This window comes from Haliotis rubra, unplaced genomic scaffold, assembly GCF_003918875.1.
Source record: "Haliotis rubra isolate DU_JTF1 unplaced genomic scaffold, ASM391887v1 Scf274, whole genome shotgun sequence".
In the NCBI taxonomy this organism is placed as follows: domain Eukaryota; kingdom Metazoa; phylum Mollusca; class Gastropoda; order Lepetellida; family Haliotidae; genus Haliotis; species Haliotis rubra.
Window position 1 is genome coordinate 78,959 of NW_025766825.1, and position 26,279 is coordinate 105,237.

Below are 26,279 nucleotides of genomic sequence, written 5' to 3' on the forward strand. Positions count from 1 at the left end.
ACTTTCATTGAAAACTAATGAAGAGTGATTTTTGATGATAAACAGAATCTTAACCTCGTGTTAATATGCTTGATATCAGTAGACACTTGGGTGAGTTTCTCTATTTATCACCACGTAGCGAGTAATTGCTGTTGTGTAGATTATAGACGTGTGTTACTCATTATGTAGTCTGCGTTGTACAGTCGACTCTGATTTTAGCAGAGATGTGTTATAGGCGTGGACAGGGTTTTGTCGCCTCTGCTGCACACGTAATGGTGACAAGTACGATATAAGATATTTATACCATTCTGATGACGTCACACTTCTGACGCAGCACACCAAGTTTGGCGAGCATGATGGTTGCACAATTGGGCGTAGTCAACTACCACGAGGCCGGAAGTTGTGCTGTCTCTGACGTTCCTGCATGAGGTTCTGCTCCCAACCCAGCGGTTAATGTGGCGGTTCGCTAACGATTCCGCAGATGCACCAACAGAATACGAATGTCTTGCTATCACACGTAGAGATCACATGATCGCTGCCCTAATGTTGATAACGTCCAGCAAAACATGACACTGCGTTTCGATGAACATTAAAATGTCTAGATATAACTGTTTGCACCATACGTGGATGTTCATTTTCAACTAGCTGTGGCATTGCCCAGGCTAAAAACGTGTTCGTGAGCACCTGATAAGTGAAGAGTTATTGTTCGCTGTTCATATTACAAAAAAGACAAACACGTGTTTAAGTGCCATGCGCCTAGCAAACATTACAGAAATGCTCATGCAAATAGTGAATCACGACTTCAAAGTCGTACAGATACCGTCACGCATGTGTAATTATTCTGTAATTATTCAGTTCATAATGATCAGATTTGTATTGAAAATATAGTGGTACTTTTTACTTTTTTTTCTATTTGTATCCACAAAGGTCATAATAGTTTGGACTATGTATTGGGGCTTAAACTACTTAAAAGTTTTAGGGTTTAAAATTAAAACGCTTTTATATCTTTAAGGAAGATACAAACCCAGAGAGATATGTGGGTCGGTTTCATTGTTATATGTGTATGGTTTCCTCATCATATCAAACAGGGCGGAAACACCTTGGCTGGGACAATGGATGCATGATATGATAAGAACAATGATATATTGAATGTCATCAAAAATCTCTCACAAACTGAGTACACGGTCCAATATAATTCAATTTTTTTAAACAACACAATGCTGAATACTACGTCCGTTTTGTTGTATATACATGCATAATAAGCATGTGTGTATTTTCAATTTTTGTTTGTTTGCATTTAAAAATAATTTTCCGTCTCTGGTATGGTGATTTAGTGGTTGGCGATCTATAGCCCGTTTTCATATTGTACTGTTGCGTGTATAATTATTGTATTATTGTAACATGCTATTCTTACGTCTTATTTGTAATAGTGTTACAGTAGCTATTTTACTGTCCCTTGTCGACAGATATTTATATTGTCTAATTTTGTTTTGATTCATATATACAACTCTCATAGTCGCGATATGGATGAAATAGTGACGAAGTGAATTAGTGCTCGGATAAGCAAGATCAAATCAAGGTTATTTGTCCAAAGCCTTTAACCAGATCCAATTTTGTCTTTGCTTCAGATTTTCCAAATCGAATAAGTGGCGGGTCGACCTTTAATGGCCGATATTGTTTGACAATAATAACAATAAATATAATTAAATCTTGTCCTTTTTTATGTCCTCATTGAATTTTCTATCCCTTTTGACAGCAATGTGACTGGTAAGATTCAGGTAAAACATGCTAATTATGCGGACCTCGCCTTTGAAATGTCTCGCTTGCATCCCAAGTACGCTGTCGTCAGGCATTGTTTTTGGTGCCCTTGGTTTGGTACCTCTTGATCTCTTGACTTTTTCTCCACCGGGAGCACAGCCCTTCTGGCACTCTGGGTAATGCAGAAGGCTTCAACGTTGGAGAGTCTTCATATTCTACGGAAAGTCCTTGGTGGGTTCGACTTGGCAGCGCTTCTTGGGAAGAAGTCCCATTCGCTGTCCGGGGGCAAGGGCTCTGAGCTGATGATGAGTCTTGCCAGCCTGACTGTGCCAGGATCACCCGAACCCTCTCTGATGCAAATTCTGTAAAACATAAATATATAAATACGCGTTCGGCTTTAAATGAAATTTAGAGACTATCAATTCGGTGCAACATTCATCTTATTTCCAAACACAGTACGTTTATCTCCTAATTGTACGATGGAATCTGCATTATGTAGAGATTTCTAGTGATTATCGATATGGCTGAAATATTGCCGATGCGACGATAAATATTAACTCACTCTAGTGATTATCAAACGCGATTTCTTACTAGTTTACCGTTACTCGCAAGGGATGAACTTTGTATTCCATTCTTGAAAACATTTCTTAAAGTTATAATATACACATAAGCGTTTAGCAAGCACCACTTGGTTTTTATATATATAAGTACGAAAACACTGCATGTTGTACATGTTTTGACGGGGCGGTGGGGTAGCCTAGTGGTTAAAGCGTTGGCTCCTCATGCCGAAGACCCGGGTTCGAATCCCCACATGGGTACAATGTTTGAAGCCCATTTCTGGTGTCCCTCGCCGTGATGTTGCTGGAATATTGCTAAAAGCGGCGTAAAACCAAACTCAGTCAGTCAGTCAGTCAGACATGTTTTGACAAGCATATTAAAATGATAACCGTAACAACTTGTACTTAGTTTCTTCTTCATACTGGCAATCAAGCGTCAGATTCTAAGCGTCTGAATCTTCTCATATTCCTCAATTCCTGCAGATCTTGGACAGGAAGATCTCTAGATCGAGCTTGGCGTCCATCATAGTCCCAAAGATCTTCGATAGGGTTCATATCCGGGCGATGACAGTTGCATCGATCATCTCCTGGTGATTTGCCTCGTTACGATGTCTCCATATCGTCAACGGCGGAGGGAAACGCGCAGAAAATAGCATCTTTCATAGGACCAAACAATCGTACACCGTGTCCTCAAGAGGCGGTTCTCTTGAAGCCTGAACCATGCCAGATGTGTCTGTGAGGCGAGCTGAAAAAATGGGGTCTAACGTCGTACTTACGAATGTTTCGCTCATATGACGACGTGCATGCGTGTGTATGTGTGACTGCGTGTACTAGCCCAGACTTTGTGCGCATACTGATGTTATGAAAGTTATATCCCAACGTGCTTGACCGCATTCACAACACGTAAATATACAAGATGCAGCTCAGGTTGTACGCATAATAATTATTAAAGGATACAATTGTAATATCCACTAATATTATTACATCTGCTGTAGATTACTTGTACTAAACGTTATTATATTAAGAAGAAGAATGTGTACTTCTATAGCGCTAACTTCCATACACCTAGTGCATACAAACAGACAGTTCATTATTACCTTGGATAACCCTGGCTGCATGTGAGGCGCTAGAAGTTTATAGTCACTTATCCCACCGGGTACCAATTTTCTGCTGGGTGAACAGAGGCATGTTTGAACAAACTCACTTCAGTTGACAAGAGACAGCTTAATGATATTAAATACAGCACACCCTTAGCCTTTCATCAGACGTTGATACAGGGCATGGGATTTGATAATGCCAAAACAATTTTGCATCAAATTGACTCTCAGAATTTTCATTTCTTTCCATTAACTGTCCAGTGATAAATATATTCACAACTGGTAATATAATTTGCTATATGCACTGTGTCCGAAAGTGTTTTACATTACAAGATTGTGAATGAACTATTCAAAATGTGGCACTTTAGAACAGCCGAACGAATGACCTCGGTCCCGTTAAAAGGTTTGCATGTACTTTTAGCTTTATAGAGTTCTATAAATATACAGAGATTAGTCCTCTGATAACAAATACCGGAACTCCAACCAATCCCGAGGTGCCTCCATCTGCTGTGTGAAGAAAACAAAGACTATGATTTCAACAGTATTCGGGGTTACACAAAACTAAATGTTTTCCCATAGACTTCTATAGTAACGTTATATTTTTAAAAAATCACCCAGGCTGTCAACAGCCATTCCATGTACACATCGGTACAGTCTGGCCTTTAAACTACAATAAAAAAAAACACAAACGGCTAATTTATACTGTCTATTCTCCGAGCTCTGGAAGCTGAACACATTAACGCCAGTTCCGCACCAAATGTCACCTATTTGAAAACGTAATACGAACATTGAGCATAAGTCATAGTGATAAAAATGACTGAATTAAATACTTCTAATTGTGGTCAGTTTTAATTACTGGATGGATGTGTTTTAAAAACATAACAATCTGACACTATTTCATCCAATCGCAGCTGTCACATATCTCTATCTGTCCAGAGGTTTATACACGACACTGGCTCAGCAAGCAAGTGATTCTGAACCTATGGTGCAGTAGAACCTATGGGGATCCTGTGTTCGACAGTTGGTGATTTCCTATGAAAGCCTGATTGGATCCAATGTGGACTTGCGTATGAAATGTATGAAAAATGGGCTGAACTAGCATACGCTTTTCACGAACACCCGGTGTTACTGATTTTCAGTGACACGTTAATATGATTTTCACCGCTATTTTGCGAGTTACGTCTAAAACTGGTATTCCCATCAAATATCAAATTACACCAAACGTCAAGCAGATTTGTAATCAATGCCATAACGTGTGTGAAATAGCCACTGGCCTGTTAGCCCGTGGTTAGTAAAATCAAGTCGGGTCAGTTACTGTGGAGATTTACTGGCCCGACTGGATTTTGTGAATTTTCATGGGGTCATATCGTAAATATATCACTCTCTCCAACTTGTTACGCAATAATACATTTTAAATCATGAAAGATTATGGCCTAATTAAAATATTCATCATAGTAGCAGCTTAATTATGAAACCCGTGTCATGCCGACAATATCTTATTGTAATCTATTTTTGTAATCTTTTGCTTTTTTTCTACATTCAAATTTCGGGATAGTGAATTATTTTGTGGGCTAGTAAGTTTTGCACATAGCTATCCCGACTGGCTAGCAAACTTTTGAAACTATTTCGCACACTGGTCATAACGCGTGTGATTCAATTGTCAAATATACAATGGCCACGCTCAAATCAATAAAGAAAATGTTACCCAGAAACATCAGCTTATGTCAGTTTTGAATTTAGTATACACTCTAAATTTGATAGTCTGTACATGCTCTATCCGATAGTGATGATACGGGCATCGCAGCAGTGTTTTGGACCATAGGTTTGCTCTATTTCAAAAACTCCTTTCAGTCTGGAAATGTGTTCATTGCCAGTATATAATTTCTAATCAAATCCAGTTTTCAAATTTATACTTTCTTTTGCCCGACAGTTGAAAGGAGAAACTTATTTTTTTCTCGACAGAAATTCCAACGTTGAGATTAAAATGGTTGCTACCTTGACACAAAGCTGAGTGAACATACGCTATCAGTCTTCACCGATAAGTAGGCCCAACAACGTAGGGCACATGGTAAAAATCCCGTGTGTATGTGATAAGGTATTTACATGGGACTACAGACCCGGTCAGAGACCCGCCTAAACGCTGATACTGAGGATGAGATATACATGTGCTGTGATCCTTCTGTCAACTCTGATATGTATTACGTCATCAGACATCCCCTTCCGAAACGCCTCCCTACCCTGGCAGGTGCGCGTCGAGGACGTGGTGGGGAGACTGACCATCCAGGAGATTCAGGCCCAGCTGGCCAGTGGTCAGGGAGCTACCCCACCCATCAGTAGATTAGGCATTGGGAAATACTCATGGTGGACAAACTGTGGCCGGGGGGATGTTGGTCAGAACGCTACCGCCTTCCCCCCAGGCAATTGGCATTGGAGCGTCGTTTGAGTGAGTCATTTGTCCCCTCTCAGAAAACATATTCCTGTCAATTTGTGGTGTGGGTTCAATTTGGAACATCAATAATAAATTCTATCATAATAATAAAATGAGAAGGAGACGTCTTTTCTATCTTATTTTCTACCTTATCATGTGCTTTTGTTACAAAGCTAAACGAAAATTGGCATATTTTATCTTTGTATGTATTTCGAGTTTTGTCCGAAAGGTTCATCTGTCTTTCCAAGAATGTGTACATGGAACGAACGAGGAAAGTTGGTGTTTGTCTCTCTCTAACATCGTATTGTTCATGCATATATTTGTGGTTGAATCCCATATTCAAAATTTATAACATGATATATATATACCATTAGATTTGACATATAACATAAACTGAGGACCTTCTGGCACGTTTTCACTGACTCAAATATAGAACGTGAACGTCAGGGAATAACCAGTCTATCTACCCAAACCGATTCCACTGGGTATAAATAGCCGTTAGAGTAATGTCATTGGATCACTGAAAATCAGTGACAGAAAAAGGTAAACATGTCCTGCCCTTCCGGAACACGTCTCACAGACACAATTTTAATGAATAAAAGAATTGTTGAAGTAGGAAAGCATGTTTCAACGAGTGAGTGAGGTAGAGTTCACATTATATGTGAAAAAAGAATATCTTCTTTTACTCAGGTGTATAGTTTATGGCTTCTGTTACATGATGTTATGTTTAGTCACTCAAGGATTGTGTTGTAATGATCCATATTACCTGGTGAATAAAATCAACTCATATGCTCAGTGTATATTATAACGGTAACGCTATTTTTCAGGCATTATCATTTGCAGAAGCCCGAGGTCTTTCATTAACTGCCCGACGAAGGGAGGCAGTTGAAAAGACCGAGGGCTTCTGCAAAGGATAATGCCCTGAAAAATAGCGTTTGTGTTATTACAGCTAAAATGGATAGAATCTTTAATAAAATAAAAACAAACAACGGTATCGGTTTTGAAGCATTCAATGCTAACAAGAAACGACGGAGGTCACCGACACACTTTTTACAAATATGCAGACGTCATAGAACAAAACAGATGACGTCACTATTGAGAGTGACGACATTCGACCTTGACCTTTTCCCATACTATCAGCCGCTTTTTTTTTTCAATGCTCAACAACGATCGAGATCCAGTCGATGTTTTCATTGCTGCATGTTGTAATTTATGGTACAATTGTTAAGGTTGGCACCGTCATGGAAGTGCATAATGGCACAGGTATGTGACGAGTGTGAGTCAGCAATATCGTCAGAACTGAACCCAAGTTCAAACGAGCCGTAGATTATTGAACACCAAGAGCTGAGCTCCTTGTGACGTCACCTAACAACGGGCATGATAATGGCCCGTCGTTAAGCAATTTGGGGACATTATCAAGTTACAATGGCCCGCACATTTCTGATAACACACGGGCGTGTTAATGATAATTCTATCCATTTTAGCTATAATCATAAATATGTCACGTTTGTCTATCCACCATCTTGGTATTAAAACTCGGAAGTGCATTCGTGAATTATTTTCAGCAAGGACCTGATCTACCGAGTAGCAGAAGCCAGCAGTTCCGAGGTTCGAGCCTACTACAACCACTTCGTGAAGACGGGGTCCATGGGCATCCACCAGGCTCTCAGCTGCTGGAACCCTAACATGGACCTCTACAGAGACCCACGCTGGGGCAGGGGGCAGGTGTGGTATACTATACACAGTCACAAAGCTGCAGTATAGGTTGTGAGGGCCCAGTGGACCATGGTTGTTGGAGGTTCAACTCCCGATTCCCTATTCTCGATTCCACTCCACTCCACTCCACTCCACTCCACTCCACCCACTCCACTCCACTCCACTCCCTCCACTCCCTCCACTCCACTCCCTCCACCCACTCCACTCCCTCCACTCCACTCCACTCCACTCCACTCCACTCCCTCCCTCTCCACTCCACTCCACTCCACCAAGGTTTGCTTCTTATCTTTTCCATCATCATCATCTCCACTCCACTCCACTCCACTCCACTCTCCACTCTCACAGCAACCTATGATTCCCGGACCAAATGGATAGCCCCCTCGTAACTGGAAAATATTTGCTGCTCTACTTTAGATTGATATGTCTGATATTCCAACCATAACTCAATTAAAAACTTTAAGATTGAAATTTTTATTTGAATTAAAAGGAAACTCTAAGCGAAGACCCCTACCACGCCGGTGAGCTGGGATTCCAACACGTGAAAGGTCTCCAAGGTAACCATCCTCGCTATGTTAGAACTACTTCCGCCTGTAAACACTTCGATGTGGCCGACGGACCGGAAGACTGGCCAGTAGACTCTCATGTGTTCAATTCCAAGGTTTGTCATCTTACATCAAATGGTCAATACTCTGCTACTTAATCTTTTATCATCATCATCATCATCAATTGTATTAATGTTTACTAGAGCTATCTATCGATATAGATCAAAGAGATCGATCATCGTTTAATTAATAGCGATCGATTTTCGATAAATATCTCGAGAGACATAAATACGCATTAACGATGAGCGATGTGTCAAATGAAGATGTGTTGAATGTAGGTTTCAGAACGAGACTTCAGAAGCTACTTCCTGCCTCCCTTCCGGAAATGTGCGGAGGCTGGGTCCTTCGGCTTCCACTGCTCCCTCAACTTGTGAGACCATCATGTTCTCGTACTTCTAAACACTAACAACTTGTGAGGCTCACGAGTATTTCTAATCACGCCTAACTCGCGATGCCATCTCATTCTCGTCTTGCTAAACACGCCTAAATTGTAACATCTTCTGTTTGTTTTGGGGCGGTAGGGAGGCCTAATGGTTAAAGCGTCCGCTCGTCACGCTGAAGACCCGGGGTCAATTCCCCACATGGGTACAATATGAGAAGACCATTTCCAGGTTCCCCGCCATGATATTGCTGGTACAATGCCCAAAGCGGCGTAAAACCATACTTACTCACTCTTCTCGTTTTTCTGTGAAAATGGTTTGTTTTCGCACTTCTAAACATAAGGACATATATTAATCATTGTGAAAGCAAATAAATCCTTCCTGTCAAAAGAATATTTAAGAATTTAAACTAGTTTCGGCGACATTACGACTAAATATATTTAACAGATATGTATTCATCCTGCTGTTTCAGCATCAACGGGGGTCCCTGCCTGCGCCAATAAGAAGTTGCTGACAGACATAGTGAGAGGGGAGTGGAACTTCACAGGATATGTCGCAGCTGATTCAGGAGCTCTCCTCAACATCATCCAGGCCCAGCACTACTTCAACAACACCGTCGACGCCGCCGCAGGCTGTCTGAACGCTGGGTGTGGCCTGGAGGTGCAGTCGGGTGATTTGAGAGTGTACAACTCAATCAGTGAGTAATAATAAGGGGAAGGCACAGAACCCGACCAAGAATATCGTGGGCAAACCATTTATAAAATCCACTTGAGACTCCTTCCCCTGGATGAAGTCGGCTGGTCTTAAATGTGAAACTGAGGTCCATCCATGGTACGACCCTGAACATGTCCAGGGCGTCATGGAAAATGATGCTTTCAAACTTCTTTGGAATAGGCCCATATACAGCCTCAGAAGAACTCCTGCCAACAAACCTGACCTTGTCCTTTTTAATAAAAAAACGAAGAAGACCCAGGTTCGTTTCCCCACATAGGTACAATTTGTGAAGCGCATATCTGGTGTTCCTCGCCGTGATATTGCAGGAATATTGCTAAAAGCGGCGTAAAACCATACTCACTCACTCACTCACTCACTCCATTAACTTACTGACACTTGAAGGACCTTGTGACAACTTCTTTCAAAGAACCATGCTCTTAAGTCCCATATACTTGCATTACACTGCTAATGTTTGAAGCTCCTTACTAGAACCTGCTTCATCACCCCATGCTCTTAAGTCCCTTATACTTCCATTACTCTACCGGCGCTTAAAGATCCTTGCTATAACCTTCTTCATCGACCCACGTTTGTGTTGCAGCTTGCTGACTTGCTCACTAAATGTCAATCACTGGCTTGTCTGAACCAGGTTCCATTATTCACACAGTTTTCTTTCTTAAAGCAAGAGTGTTCCTAAGAGCGGCATTAAACAATAGAAAAGTCCCTGAACAGCATTTGACAACTATATTATTGTTTACAGTTGATGCTATACATGACAACAAAGTTTCGGAAGATTTTGTCCGGGAGCAGATGAAACCCCTCCTCTACACCAGATTAAGACTCGGAGAGTTCGACCCGCGGGAGATGAACCCGTACAATTACCTCGACATTGATGAAGTCGTGCTGAGCTCCACACACCGACAGTTAGCTGTAGAAGCAGCTGTCAAGAGTTTCGTCCTGCTGAAAAATACCAACAGCTTTTTACCCATGAAAACCCTTTATAGCCACGTTGCTGTGAGTGTCACTGGAACTTCTAGATGAGTGAGTGAGTGATTACGGTTTCACGCTGCTTTTAGCAATATTCCAGCAATATCACAGCGGGGGACAGCAGAAATGGACTTCAAAGCCTTGTGGGGAATCGAACCCGGGTCTTCGGCGTGACGAGCGAACGCTTTAACAACTAGACTACTCCACCGCCGCACTTCTAGATGAGATCTGTAGGAGAGTCACACTTTACTGTCAATCGACGAGCGCTACCAACGTATCTCTGTAAAGCCTAAATTCAAAATACAACAGTAATTGGCCAGTATGTGAATTGTCAGCACAGCATAACCTGACAATGAATCATTTACCATTATTTTAATGGCGAGCTTAAATGAAACAGCTGAAAAATGTTCTTCAAAACTAACAAGAGAAAATGATTCTGATTTCTTACACCTATTTCGCGAACACGTGTTATAGTAACAACAAGTGTATTGATTGCTGACGTGGCACCAACTTTACATTGTATACATTATTCTGGCAACCTATATCAAGATTTTAAAAAAAGGTTGAGTCATTTAGCCCAGGATTCGTCACCGATTGATAAACAAAACTGGTCCGTGTTCGAATCCAACTCTGTCAATGATGGACACACATGACGTTAGTGAGCTATTCGTTTCCAGGTGGTAGGTCCCATGGCAAATGGTAGCCAACAGGTGTTTGGTGACTACGCCCCGAGTCCTGACCCCCGTTACATCAGCTCCCCTCTGTCCGGACTGGTCAGACTGGGCACCACGGCCACCCACGCTGCAGGCTGTTCCAGCACCTTCTGTACCGACTACAGGAAGGGAGACGTGGTCAAGGCGTTGCAAGGAGCCGACGTGGTGTTCGTATGCCTAGGAACAGGTGATAACCTGCGCCACTAAACAAGTGTGGATGTATTTAGTTTTATACCGCTTTTAGCAATATTCCAGCAATATCACAGCGGGGGACACTAGAAATGGGTTTCACATTTGGTACCCATGTGGAGAATCAAACCTGGCGGCGTGACGAGCAAACCCTTTAACCACTAGGCTACCCCACCGCCCCTCACTATAGGGTGTGGTGTCTATGCTTCCACTGCATTGATTCCAATAAGTCCAGTGATAAATAAGGTGCAACATACAAAAGGAATATGCTGATGAGCCATTGCAATGACCTGAGTGAGTGAGTGAGTATGTTTTTACGCCGTTTTTAGCAATGTTCCTACAATATCAAGGCGGGGGACACCAGGAAAGGGCTTCACACATTGTACCCATGTGGGGAACCGAACCCGGGTCTTCGGCGTGACAAACGAACGCTTTAACCACTAACCGCCCCAGAGAGTGACCGAGGGGTGGAGTTTAGAAGGGGACGCCTGCATTTGTATGGAGTATTGTCATTCACGAAACTTTGTAATGTTTATAACGAATTGCACAGATAAGCCATAGAATGTAAATATACACCTAATACCCGTTGTTGTGGGGCAGCATATAGGTTTATTGACACTTTGAACAGAATTCTGCTCTATCACGGCACTTGCGCTCGATGGTAGACGGAACATCAAGGACAGAACACGTATTCTGCCCTGACATAGAGTCTCCCGAGGCACTACTTCCGGTACTAAGCTGGTTCCAGGCTCCATTTGCGCTCGCCAACTTGCGATATGCGAGACGGGGCCCAGATTTCCGGTGACAAGCGTATGTTTAAGAACCATTTCTGGTTCCAAATAGCACGACCGCCAAATGTGACTTTACTGGACCAGACAAGTGTACATTGTTTGTTAACGGTCGTGACCGGAAGTGCCGTGACCTACATACGGGCCCTACATAAGAACCTTTTAAATAAATAACCATTTGTTTACAATTGTATTGATATGACGACAGGCAGAGTGAGTGAGTGATTGAGTGGGTTAAAATTTTAAGTCACATCGGCAATATTTCAACCATATCGTGACTATATCAGGTTATATATCAATAATAATTATAGATAAATTATAAAAACCTGTCAACGAAGTACAGTGAAACAGCTAATTTATAGGAGACATAAATTTTAAACTAGCAATTAAATTTCAAACATTTTAACTATAAATGACAAGACAATATGGAAACAGGCTATAGATTGCCAACAACTGAAGGTAGATCACCACATTAGGGACAATGGGGACTTACAGTTTCTTTGCTGCCTGCATCGACCATAGCTGGATTTACACCATCCCTTCAGCTATGAGCAATTTTAGATAATCCAGCCATAGCTTAAAATACCATATATACTACGATTAAAACAGTAGTAGGTTTGAATGTACGTTGAATCTTTTGGATGACAGGCAGGTGGAGGATACAGTGTTGTAACGCTACTCTGTTCTTGTGATGAGCAGGTCAGGCCATTGAGACGGAGGGGCGTGACAGACACAACATCTCTCTGCCGGGACAGCAGCTGCAGCTTCTACAGGACGTCGTCAGCAACAGTAAGACAGCGTCTACATCATACATTGAATATGAGCTACAAAACACTTTCCACAATCATACTGGTCCTTTGTTCGATTCAGAAAAATAACATGAAATTATGTTCATGAATTACTATAAAACTGTCATGATACTGGGAGTTCGTGTGGCTGGGAACAGGTGAAAACCTCCTTTACTAAATAAGGGTGTGATGTTAATGTTTCCACTGCATTGATTCCAATCTGTCCGGGCGGTGGGGTAGCCTAGTGGTTAAAGCGTTCGCTCGTCACCCCGAAGGCCCGGGTTCGATTCCTATTTCTGGTGTCCCCCGTCGTGATGTTGCTGGAATGTTGGTAAAAGCGGCGTAAAATCATACTCACTCACACACTCCAATCAGTCCCGTGATAAATATGGTGAGTGTGTATGGTTTTACGCCACTTTTAGCAATATCCAAGCAATATCACGGCAGGGGGACACCACCAGAAATGGTGTTCGCGTATCCATTGCGGGCTGCAGTCACAATACATGCAAAGGCAGTGCAAGTATTCGACACGGCAACAAAAAGTACACGCCAAGTGTGCAGGGAGATTGCACAGTGTAACGGCGAAACCATGAACAACAATTTTGCTAAATTAGATCAAATATTTGAAATGACGCAGTTGAGTCTAATGCCCTTGCCAAGATTATTGCGGTTATATATCTGAGTGTGTGTCTTCGTGTGTCCGTGCGTGAGTCGTGACCTCCACATATTAGTGCTATGAGAGGCACTGTCATAGTTTAACATGGACTCCCTACATGGACACGTTGCACTGACTCCATGACGTTCAGTACTTATTTCAAACCCGCCTTGCCCCTGACAACAAGTTCTATTGTCTGTATGATGTATTTGCTGGTTAGCGTCACTGTCTGTTACATTACTGTCTTAATTTTGTTTGGAAACGCTTAAAGTTTGTAATTTCAGAACTTCTCTCGAATTTGTTTCATTTTTACTTACAACACTGTTCTTATTAAACTATAAACTTCACATCATATTATGTCACTTGCGTAAATAAGTTCTCTTCTTGTCTGCGGGTTGTAATATCAAGTGAGTGAGTTTAGTTTTACGCAGCTTTTAGCAATATTCCAGCAATATCACGGCGGAGGATACCAGAATGAGCTTCACACACTGTGCCCATCTGGGTAATCAAACCCGTGTCTTCAGCGTGACGAGCGAACGCTTTAACCACTAGGCTACCCCACCGCCCAATAATATTAAGGTCAGTGATGACTCGCCTCTCTTTATGAAGGAACATTTTGTTTTCCTTAGCGGACAAGCCCGTTGTGTTGATCTTGATCAACGGCGGCCCCCTCAACATCGGATGGGCCATGACAAATCCACGCGTCGTGGCCATTTTGGAATGCTTCTATCCGGCTCAAGGAGCAGGCAACGCCATTTGGTCTTCTTTGACCAACACTGGGACAGGGTCTGTACCAGCTGCCAGACTGCCTTTCACATGGCCGAGCACTGATAGTCAGGTGAAGGTTTTGTACCCCAGGGTGTGGTCAGTCGCTGATAACCAGCTGCGAAAGTCAACTAATGACCGATCAGTGAACTACAAGTTATTTTGGTTATTTGTGTTTATCAGCTTGAACCTATGGCACTGGTTACTTAGAGCTATGGTCGCATATGGCCTGTAGAACGCGTGTCAATATTATACTACCCATCAAAAGTTTAGACTCATTAGTGTAAATGTAGCCACTTACAGTCAACTGTTCTAAACTAGATTTTGCTAAATATTTCATTATGTTTAAAGGTACTGTTTACACATGAACTGATATATTGCAAAACAAATTTGTAACGTTGAAAAATGTATTTTCATTAGTTCAATAAATCAGTGAAAATTGGCGAATTCTTAACAAAACTTTACACCATAACGCAGCTGTTCACATGCACGATATTTGCACATGCTTTTCAGCAATTTGATGCATAATCATCCTGCAATTCATCTGCATGAGGTTTGCAGATGGTTCTCGGAAGTTAGTGGAGAAATTCATCTTCGATGTAACTATCTATATATACATAACATATAGTGAGCGCTTTTAGTGAGTCTAAACTTTTGGGGGAGGTGGGGTAGCCTAGTGGTTCAAGCGTCCGTTCGTCACGCCGAAGACCCGGGTTCGATTCCTCACATGGGCCCAATGTGTGAAGCCCATTTCTGGTGTCCCCCACCGTTATATTGGTGGAATATTGCTAAAAGCGGCCTAAAAACATACTCACTCACTCACTCAACTTTTGATGGGTAGTATATGTTTTTAACCGACATTGTAAGAAACGTCCACAGAGATTTGAATACGATCCCAATTTACAAAATTCACTCGACTTACTCATCCCACACTCATTCAGCAAATCAAGTTTTAAGCGCAGAGCTCAGTTATTGATTTTAATGCATGATTTTCAGTATTCCCTATCTTCCCTTCCAGATCCCTCCGATGGTGAACTATTCTATGGCTGGTCGGACATACTGGTACTTTGATGGAGAGCCGGCCTTCCCCTACGGCTACGGTTTGTCGTACACCACGTTCAGATATGATGACTTTACCTGCGACATCACCGTTTTGGCGGGGGGCGGGTTGTGGTGTAGTGTCACTGTCTACAACACGGGTTCATATGACGCTGATGAGGTCAGTGTACAAAATGTTTACAAGACAGGTTTATATGACGCTGACGAGGTCAATATACACAGTGTTTACAAGACAGGTTCATATGACGCTGATGAGGTCCGTGTACAAAGTGTTTACAAGACAGGTTCATATGACGCTGATGAGGTCAGTATACTAAGAGCACACAACACGGGGTCATATGACGCTGATGAGGTCAGTGTACAAAATGTTTACAAGACAGGTTTATATGACGCTGACGAGGTCAATATACAAAGTGTTTACAAGACAGGTTCATATGACGCTGATGAGGTCAGTGTACGAAGTGTTTACAAGACAGGTTCATATGACGTTGATGAGGTTAGTGTACAAATTGTTTACAAGACAGGTTTATATAAGGCTTATGAGGTTAGTGTACAAATTGTTTACAACACAGGTTCATATGACGTTGATGAGGTCAGTGTACAAAGTGTTTACAAGACAGGTTCATATGACGTTGATGAGGTTAGTGTACAAATTGTTTACAAGACAGGTTCATATGACGCTGATGAGGTGTTGATATAGAGACAGCACACAACACGGGGTCATATGACGCTGATGAGGTCAGGTCTCACAGAATATACATCATGGGTTCACGTGAGCTCTGGGGCGGTGGGGTAGCCTTGTCGTTTAAGCGTTCGCTCGTCACGCCGAAGACCTGGGTTCGATTCCCCACATGGGTACAATGTGTGAAACCCATTTCTGGAGTACCCCGCCTTGATATTGCTGGAATATTGCTAAACGCGGCGTAAAACCCAACTCACTCACTCACTCACTTATGTCAGCTCTAATTACACCTTTCGATATAGCAAATCACAAATATGGATGTTTGATGCTGTGTGCTGTTATTGTTATCTTCAAGTGCCTCTCTTGGTGTAATTGTAATACACGTACAGTTTCTCTCACTGACCCGTGAAGATCCGGGTTAGAATTGATCTTCAGCAACCCATGCTTGTCGTAAAAGGCTACTAACGGTATCGGGTGGTCAGACTCGCTGATTAGGTGGACACATGTCATCGTATCCCAATTGCGTAGATCGCTGCTCATGCTCTTAATCACTGGATTGTCTGGTCCAGACTCGATTATTTACAGACCGCTGCCATATTGCTGATCAAACTTTATATATACACAAAGAACTTAGTTAAGCAGCCCCGACATATCTCACGATTAATTGAGCCCCCGATCTTAACCCTTTGGAGCATACCTGGGACATGATTGGTCGTTGTGTGCAACAAAGGGATCCTCCTGTACAGAACCTGGCTCAATTTGAAGCTGCTTTACACGAGGAATAGCGTAGAGTGACCCTTCAGAGGATCAGGAGGCTGACAGGGGGTATGAGGAGGAGAGTGCTGGATGTCATACAGCCACATGGAGGCTACACTCTGTATTGACCTTGAATCGTGTTAGACACGCAAAATGACATTTTGAATGTTCACATTCACCAGTAAATTCAACATTAAACATTCCAGGACCATACTAGTACAGACATGGTTTTGTATGAAAATCAGTGTGTTTTTAAAAAATATGAGCAATAATCATCATAAAATCAACATATATTTCTATCATTTTGTCGTTTTTTATGAGCCAAAGGATCATACGGGTCAGAAAAACTCATGCTTTCCCATCGTGGTCACCGTGAGAACTTTTATGTACGTGTTGGAAAACCCATTTGCAGGTATCAGCCTGTTACTTGGTGGTATGTTTCCAAGGTAACTTTATGTTTTGAACAAACCAGCAACTGAGTAAACATCGGATGTAAGTCAGTTGGAGTCACGTGACTTAAGCGATGATGTTGTATGCCGTAAGTATGTCCACGACGTTGCCATAGATCATAAAACTTGGTTGTCCCCATCCATAAATCATGTTGGCTTTCCAGGTCACCCAGGCCTATATGTCGTGGCAAAATACGTCACTTCCTGTACCCAGAATTCAGCTGGTATCGTTCACCAGGACAACCATCGCGTCCGGTAGGTCTGCAGTTTACGAGTTTACACTGGACCCCAGGAACATGGCCGTGTGGACTGATTACGATGGGTGGGCGGTACTTCCGGGTAAGTCGGATAACGTGAGTGAGTATCAATTTACGCCGCTTTTAGCAATATTCCAGAAATATCACGGCGGGGCACACCAGAAATGGGCTTCACACGTTGTACCCATGAGGGGAATCGAACCCGGGTCTTCGGCGTGCCGAGCTTTCACCATTTAGCTACCCTAAAGCCCCAAAATAGAAAAGAATTCTCCCTCTTGATACATTACTTTAATGTATTATGTTGCTGGTGTTTTTAATTGAACAAACACCCACATCTGTGATTTCTGATATGAAACGAGGGGCGATGGGGTCTGCTGGGTTTGTCTGCCAGGTGAATAAGATGTATCGTCATGCATTGTATCAAATTTCCCAGTAAATCGACCGATGACTTTTTGTAAGTGGGACATAAGAAGCAAAAACGTCACATCATACATTATGACGTCATGATGTCAGCACTGGCTAACCACCAACCTTGTATATGGGTTGACACTAGACATCAATTGAACAATAATTTTGCATGATCTTTAATAAATATTGTTCATAATATTGTTCACGGAATTGTCAAGATTTTAAATTAGTCGAAGAGGTTCAAAAACGCTTCGGGACGGTTGGGTAGCTCAGTGGTTAAAGCGTTCGTTCGTCACGCCGGGTTCGATTCCCCACATGGGTACAATGTGTGAAGCCCTTTTTTGGTGTCCCCAGCCGTGATGTTGCCAGTATATTGCTGAAAGCGGCGGAAAACTAAACCTATTCACTCACTCAAAACAGGCCTCTGTAAGAACATGAATTTTATGGTTATTGTTAGTTTTTTACCAGAGATTTATCACGTTTGTCCACACAATCCTGGCGGTGACACGTATTTTGTCGATTCAGGTATGATGGACATCTATATTGGAGGTCAGCAGCCCAATCAGCAGATGTCTGTCGGATCTAACGTGGAACACAGACAGTTTCAGATTATAGGAACTAAAATACTAGGAAAGTATTAAATTGTCAAAATCACCTCCTCGCTTATGTTGTTGATTTATGGGAGAGAGGTGGGTGTTTTTTTAATCCAGAAATTTGGACCTGTAAAGTCTGTATGTGTCTTCAAACATGGCTACCACAAATAACACAACCAACCATGACGTATTACAACACGACTACGACGCTGTCACAATACAACACTTCTCCGATGCAACACAGTCACGACAATAACACAATAGCACTTACAACACAACTACAACACTGTCACAATACAACACTTCTCCAATACAACACAGTCACGACAACACAATAACACAAGACCACCTGCAGACATGAGTGTGCAAGAAAAATGCTGACAATCCAAGTTTGGCTGTTGGAATGTTGATCCTTACTGGCGCATCGCATGGTGACAATCACTGGATTGTCTGGTCAAGATTTGATCATTTACAGACTGCCGCCATAATGCTCGAATATTGCTGAGTGTGGCGTTAAGCAGCAAACAAACAAAGTGAGTGAGTGAGTGAGTTTAGTTTTACGCTGCACTCAGCAATATTCAAGCTATATGGCGGCAGTCTGTAAATATTCGAGTCAGGACCAGACAATCCAATGATCAACAACATGAGCATCGATCTGCGCAATTGGGAACCGATGACATGTGTCAACCAAGTCAGCGAGCATGACCACCAGATCCCGTTAGTGACCTCTTACGACAAGCGTTGGTAACTTAAGGTACATTCTAACTCGGACCTTCACGGGTAAACAAACAAAGAGTAAATTGTGCAAATATCATACACATAACATACATAACGGTTATTCGATAATGACGTATTTGATATGGGACCTACTGTTACATTCAGAACTCTGACTCCCCACTATATATAGCTGTTTGACGCCTCTAAACTTTCAACTCAATAGCTACGGTTGCTCTAGATCTGTTGAGCTTGCGTATACATGAGTCATAGGATATGCATCAACAAACGTTGTTCATCAATACAAAGTGAGTTAAGTATCATGACTTTGAAATATCCTTCAAAATTCACTCTGCAGAGTTGCGTCCCTTAGGTATAGCATCACGGGTTCGAGGCATCCCTGAAGAGCAACCTCCTCGTGGTGGGTGCTAGGTAACGCTAATGGCTCTTCAATTGGTTCTTCATATTGGTCCACAGCACCCCATTGCTGGTTGTGAGACCGAAATTGGGCAACCTGTTTGCCGTTGGTTGCGCCCTTGTGTCGGTGGAGGACGGGATTGTGGTGTCAATATTTGCACATTATAATATTATCATTGGGTCTTGTTTTTTTGGATCTACAGTGTATAACCTTTTTATTACTTTAACTTGCCTAGAATCCTATGCCAGAAGGCGGTGGTTCATGGGCCAATCTGGTGGTATTAGACCGCTGAAATCTGTGATTCTTTGGAATAATGTCATGGGCTGAACCAGCCTGACATTTATTCTTTTGGTTTATCATAGCTTTTCATGTCTGTATCTCTGGAGTTTAACACCTCTGTATCCCTGGTGTCAGCATCTCGGAGATCCGTCCTTGTTAACACTCCATGGCGGGTGGGGAGCAGGGGCGCTGAACCTATTTACTCTTACAATGGATCCCAATCCATCTGGTTCATTGCAAAACGAAAAGAAGCGACGTTTCGAAAATAAATGTTGATGACTCTACCAAATCTTTTTCTTCGAATTCTGACTCATGGGCTAGTTTCCTTGTGATTGAGGCAACTGATTTTCTTCCTATAAAACTAAATCCTTTTGCGATATCAAAGGCTGTTTCTGGAAATTGTGAAGATGTTAAGAACGTCACCCGTCTCCGTAGTGGTTCACTTCTGGTGGAATGTGCACGGAGAAAGCAATCTCTAAATCTTTGGTCTATCAAAACATTTGCCAATATTGAGGTTGCTGTGTGTGCACAGAACATTAACTTCATGTCGAGGAATCATTCGCGTCAGAGCTCGCTGCCTGTTCGACATGTCAGAGGATATTGCTGCAGAGCTTGTAGATCAGGGTGTAACCCCTGTGAAACGATTCACCGTCAAGAGAGAGGATACCATTGTGAAAACCAATACTTATCTCTTGACGTTTGCCCGTGCATTTAAACCACAGTCAAGTAAAGGAGGATACTTTAATACGGAGTGGACGTGCATGTCCCCAGTCCACTCCGATGTTATAAATGCCAGAAATTTGGTCATGGGTCGAACTCTTGTGGCTCTGTGGTGTGTCATTGCCGTGGTGGCAGTCATGAAAACATAGACTGTGACAACGAGTTTAAATTAGCAAACTGTTCTGTTCCACATGATTCTTCATCCAACTCGGTGTGTACTGACATCCTCTGTTACCTGTCAAACAGATCTGACATGGGTCAACTCAGAAAAACCCATGACTTCTGCTTCAGTCTTACAATCGCCATCCCGAGCCACTCAGTCTTCATCTGCCTCTCAGTCTTCATCAGGCTCTCAGACTGAAACTCAGCCAGAGACGACATCACAAGCGTCTGATAAACAGTCTAACACTGGTCAGTTGCCCAACAAATAACAACCGTCCCTGCACCTTTAGAGGTTCCCCTCGAGAACCCTTTTGAACCTCTAGACATGAGGGTTACACCGTCATCTCAGGACACACTGGGATGCTTAACCTCCTCACATTCACGCGAAAGATCACACATTGAGCCACCATGACTCAATTGTCCACTATAATACAATGGAATTGCAGAAGACTCAAAAATAATTTCAACAAGATTCAATTACTAACATAGGATTTTCATGCAACATGTTTTAATATGTCTTGTCTTACGTTCCTATTTTGAATCAATTCATAACACTTTAAACATAACACTTTAAAAAAAAACAAATGGCAGTCCATGATTTATTTACAGTCATCACTGGGTCATGGGTCAGCAGTAGTTCCTGTGCAAATTAGCCCAATATTAAGGAGGTCAGGTCTCGTGTCTTGTCCATGGTTTTCATTGGCTGAAGATGTGCAGCAGCTTGATTGGATCTTGAATTTAGTTGCATTTGCAAAGTGTGAACTTGTCTTTCTCCCAACCTGGCATGGTGGTTTGAAAGTCATGGATGGAGGATTGTGACTTTGGTGAATTACAGGTTAGTTACCTTTGGTGTTATATAAAAGGAATAAAATACCGAAATATGTTAAATTGTTGAAAGGTTAATTCAGTATTTATTGTAACTGAATTTACGTATTTGGTGGAGGTATGTTTGGCCTGTGGTTAGAAGTTGTTGGTGTCAATAATTTCACTTACAACGGATTCAGATTAATGTTTGAGTCCAAACAGATTCTACGTTTACTGTACTGATGAGGATTAGCATTTCCATGTTAATTAAGGCATACATATTTTAGGTCCTTGGTTGGTGTTTTGTTAATGCCTCACAACATGTAGCCAGTTTGTAACAAGTTGTCCCATAGATGGTAAGACACGCTGATAGTTCATTGTTGTTTTGAAGATGTCATATGTGTTCCACAACTCGTAAGGATCTCAATATGTAAATGAAATAATAATTTTGTGATGTCCATTTGTTTTGATTTCTTTTTATATGTTCAGTGGTAGGACTGTAATTATTAATTATCTTAACTATGTGCAATGAAATGAATGTGATGGAATAGATATTTGATGGAGAATTATTTATTCATACACATTGTTTCTGACTTGTAGCCCTGAACTACAGCCTCAACAGAGTTGTGTTGTTGAGAAAGAGCCACCGCCGTTACATATATTTAATGATGATTCAGCTACTTATCTACATCCAGCTACGAGAACATATTCTTCCCTGGATGTATCACTTGCCGATTCCAGTTTATGTAATGAATTTGAATGGTTGGTCCATGATGACCTACGAGGGAGTGATCACTTCCCGACCATTCTTAAAACAATCAACCCTGGTGATGATCCACCATCCTCAAGAAGGAACTTCGCCAGGGCTGATTGATCATTATATGAGACTCTGTGTGTTGAACGCTTAAAGCATGACCTTTGCAGGAACAGTGAAGATCCTATACTGCCGTTTTCGGATATTTTAAACGACATTGCTGCAACTCCACACATTCGTAAACCATTGTTTAATAATGAATGTAAACAGGCCAGAAAGTGCAAGAAGAAAGCGGAAAAGTATTTTCGCAAACATCATACAGTCCATAATTTGGACAAAGTTAAAATTTTAAATGCCAAGGCTCGACGCTAATTTAAACAGAATAAGCGTCAGTCTTGGAGGAAGTATGTTTCCAAAATATATTCCCGCAAAATGATGTCAAAGGTTTGGAACATGATCCAAAGAATAAAAGGCAAAGATTCAAAATCTAATGTTCTAATGTTTTATAACTAATAAAACCGACATAGCAAATAAAATTGGCGAAACTCTTGCCAAACATTCATCGTCGTCCAATTTTAAAAGTATCATAAACAACAGGAGAAGAAAAGAATAAATTTCAACTCAGACAATGGTCACGAAATTTTTATCAAATATGGACTTCGTAGCGTAATGCCATTGCTGTCCCTATTCCAAAGCCTGGCCAGGATCATACTGATCCATCTAATTACAGACCAATTATCTCTTTAACGAGTTGTGTCTGTAAAACCATGTAACGAATGGTAAACAATAGATTAACCCATAAACTTATAACAAAAATTCAAAGTGGTTTCAGGAAAAACCGTACTACCATTGATCATTTGGTACGTTTAGAATCCTTTGTTAAAAAGGCTATAGTAAATAAACAACATGCTGCATCGATATTCTTTGATCTCGAGAAGGCATACGATACCACCTGGAGGGGTCGTTTACCTCTTTTTATTTCACAGGTTTTAACCGACAGCCAATTTCAAGTCCGAGTGGGTTTCAACCCTGTCTGACCATTACAATCAGGATCATAGTCTCCCACAAGGCAGTATTTTTGTCTGTCACTTTATTTAGTATCAAGATCAATAGTTTATCCAAGGTTTTAAATGATTCAATCGATGGATCACTTTTTGTGGATGATTTAAATATTTCCTGTCGCAGTAAATATATGCATACTATTGAACGGCAACAGCAGTTGTATTTAAATAAAATAAATAAATGGTGTCTAGAAAACGGCTTTAAATTTTCTCAATCAAAAACTAATTATATACATTTTTATGCCGTAAACACAAACCGCATAAATACCCAGAACTATTTATAAATGGCAATCTCATCAAAGTTTTCAAGGATGCAAAGCTCTTGGGTCTAATTTTCGATTTCCATTTAACTTTTCTTCCGGATATCAAATATCTTTAAAAAGATTCCTGAAGGCACTCGATTCAATGAAAGTAGTTTCTAATTCAAAGTGGGGAGAGATCAAACTACCCTCCTACGCCTATATAGATCATTGGTCCGGTCCAAATTTGATTACGGCTCCATCGTATATGGTAGAGCCTGCAAAAGCAACCTTAAGTAACTCGACTCTGTCCACCACAGACAGGCCTAAGACTTTGTCTTGGGTCTTTCAGAACTTCTCGTTTTGACAGTCTCTACGTCGAAGCTGATGGCCCATCACTTAATCAACGCCGTATCAAATTAGCTTTGCAATATATTACAAAACTACAGTCTAACGAGTCTAATCCTGCATTTAACTCTGTCTTCAATCCTTTTTATGAGGATTTGTACAACAGAAAGTCTTCTCTTGTTCCGCATCTTGGACTAAGAATTAAACCATTCATTACTGCTGCCGGCACTGAGCTGGAAAATATTGCTCCCTCCCGCCTTCTTTCTTCTCCTTGGCAATTGATTTGACACCATTTAAAAAATCTGAAACTAATTAATTACAATATGAACAAGAATTTAATCAATTGAAAAGTAAATATAATACATACAAATCCTTATTTACAGATGGGTCCAAGGATATAATATTTTCAGACTCTCTTGCTTTCAGGCCATTCAAAATCTTTCTTGTAAACATCCTCTTTCAATAGAAATTATTGAATTGTATAATGATCTTTTAATTGAAATAATTGCTACTGGCCAATATGACATAGTCCTCTGTTGCTTACCAAGCCATTTTGGAATTTTTGGTAACACAGTGGCCGATTTTGCTGCTAAGGCAGCGCTCAACAAATCTGTGACACCACTTCTCATCCCATAGTCTGATTACAAAGCTGTCATTAGATCCTACATCCGTGATCTAATGCAAAAGAAGTGGGACACCCAACTTGGTATAAATAAATTACATGAAATAAAACCAACTATCGGTTACACCTACTTGGGTTGTCAGTCCAGATTTGAATCACGGTCAAGCATGTCCTGCTTGACTGTAATAATTTTGCCATCGTAGTATATATGTTCTTTTAATTTTGGCTACATTTTCCTAAAATCGCCAGCGGCTGAAGGGATGGTGTAAATAACTAGGGTAGCAAAGGTGCTATAAGTCCCCATGGTCCCTAGTATGGTGATCTACCTTCAGTTGTTGGCAATTTATAGCCTGTTTTTATATTGTATCGTCCTCTATAGTTAAACTGTTATAGATTTAATTACTAGTTTTAAATATATATCTGTCATAATCTGTGATAGTTGTTTTACTGTCCTTCGTTGACAGGTGTTTATAATTTATTTTTCAATCATTATAAATCTATAACTTGTTTTAGTCACGATATGGCTGAAATATTGCCGACGTGACTTAAAATCTTAGCTCACTCATCCCGCCATATAGCTTGAATATTGCTGAGTGCGGCGTAAAACTAAACTTACTCACTAACGGGTTCGAATCCCGTTCGCCATGATTGTGTTTGTAGGTCCTGGATCCGTGATCGTTGATTTATCCACATCAGTAACATAGGGATTTATCCCGCATTCAGCTGGCATGCCTGGATATCCTCCATAAAAGCCGTTATATCAAGCATACCCACTCGTTATTGCGTCAGTTTTGATCTCCAGATATGCTTCAACAAACGTTGTTCGTCAATACAAAGTACGTTAATTATCTTATGACTTTGAAATATCCTGATCCAGCTCGAGATTGGCTGGGAACTGGTTGCTATGGATACATGGATGTTTCCCAAACTTAGACCAGCTTCCCAACCATTGTCGGAGTTACATTAACAGTCCAATACGAGATAATTTGATGCTGTTTTATTCGATTCCATTACGCATGACATGTAAAGACTAGAGACTTATTTCCATGGATGTACGACCCGTGAAGATCCAGGCTAGAATTAATCTTCAGTAACCCATGCTTGTCGTAAGAGGCGACTAACGGGATTGCGTGGTCAGGCCTGGTTGACGCACGTCATCGTATCCCAATTGGGCAGATCGATGCTCATGGTGTTGACTCGATTACTCTCAGACCGCCGCCATATAACTGAATATTGCTGAGTGCGGCGTTAAACAACAATCAGTCAACCAATCAACCTTGTACACACCTATTGGTCATGTACCTCTTTGTTACCTGTTGGTGCTCAATGGCAGCGAGGAGTGCTTCGTAAAACACTCACTCACTATTGCGTTTTCTCGTTCCTCATGAACGTATAACCCGGAGGAGAAGGCAATTATTTTTTCGACTAACTTGTTTCTGTTTGGGAATGAAAGTGACCAACTAAGAAATCTCATCGACTGTACTGTCATGACACATGTGTTTGGGGGATTAATCGAAGTGACTTGTACGATTCCATTGGCGGTGGGGCAGCCTATTCATTAGAGCGTTCGTTCGTCACGCCGAAGGCCCCGGGTTCGATTCCTCATATGGGTAAAATGTGTGAAGCCCATTTCTGGTGACCCTCGCCGTGGTGTTACTGGAATATTGCTAAAATGGCGTAAAACCATACTCACTCACTTGTACGATTCCGATTCCGACCTCATGTTTATGAATAACTATCAAATAGTGATGATACCAGGTGCTCGCAAAAAGACGGGTGTGTGCTTCCCCAACGCTCGCACACATCACAAACACATGCAAAGGCAAGCAGGTTATTCACTG

The 26,279-nt window shown here is 41.5% G+C and overlaps 1 protein-coding gene across 1 annotated transcript; it reads left to right on the forward strand.

Moving 5' to 3' along the window:
- Positions 1-5,502: 5,502 nt before the first annotated feature.
- On the forward strand, positions 5,503-18,378 carry LOC124280805 (probable beta-D-xylosidase 6). The gene is made up of 12 exons (XM_046716786.1): positions 5,503-5,834; positions 7,385-7,544; positions 8,023-8,193; positions 8,416-8,507; positions 8,990-9,214; positions 9,989-10,242; positions 10,893-11,115; positions 12,605-12,694; positions 13,978-14,186; positions 15,132-15,332; positions 17,224-17,398; positions 18,250-18,378. Exons 3-12 carry the CDS (start codon positions 8,177-8,179, stop codon positions 18,363-18,365), a joined length of 1,602 nt encoding a protein of 533 aa, XP_046572742.1. The 5' UTR covers positions 5,503-5,834; positions 7,385-7,544; positions 8,023-8,176; the 3' UTR covers positions 18,366-18,378.
- The last annotated feature ends 7,901 nt before the right edge of the window (positions 18,379-26,279 follow it).

Excerpts from the sequence above, each read along its gene's own strand:
- LOC124280805 (XM_046716786.1), top strand. Across the intron at positions 11,116-12,604 it reads GTTCGTATGCCTAGGAACAG|GTCAGGCCATTGAGACGGAG; the intron begins GTGATAACCTGC and ends TGTGATGAGCAG. Across the intron at positions 15,333-17,223 it reads GTTCATATGACGCTGATGAG|GTCACCCAGGCCTATATGTC; the intron begins GTCAGTGTACAA and ends TTGGCTTTCCAG.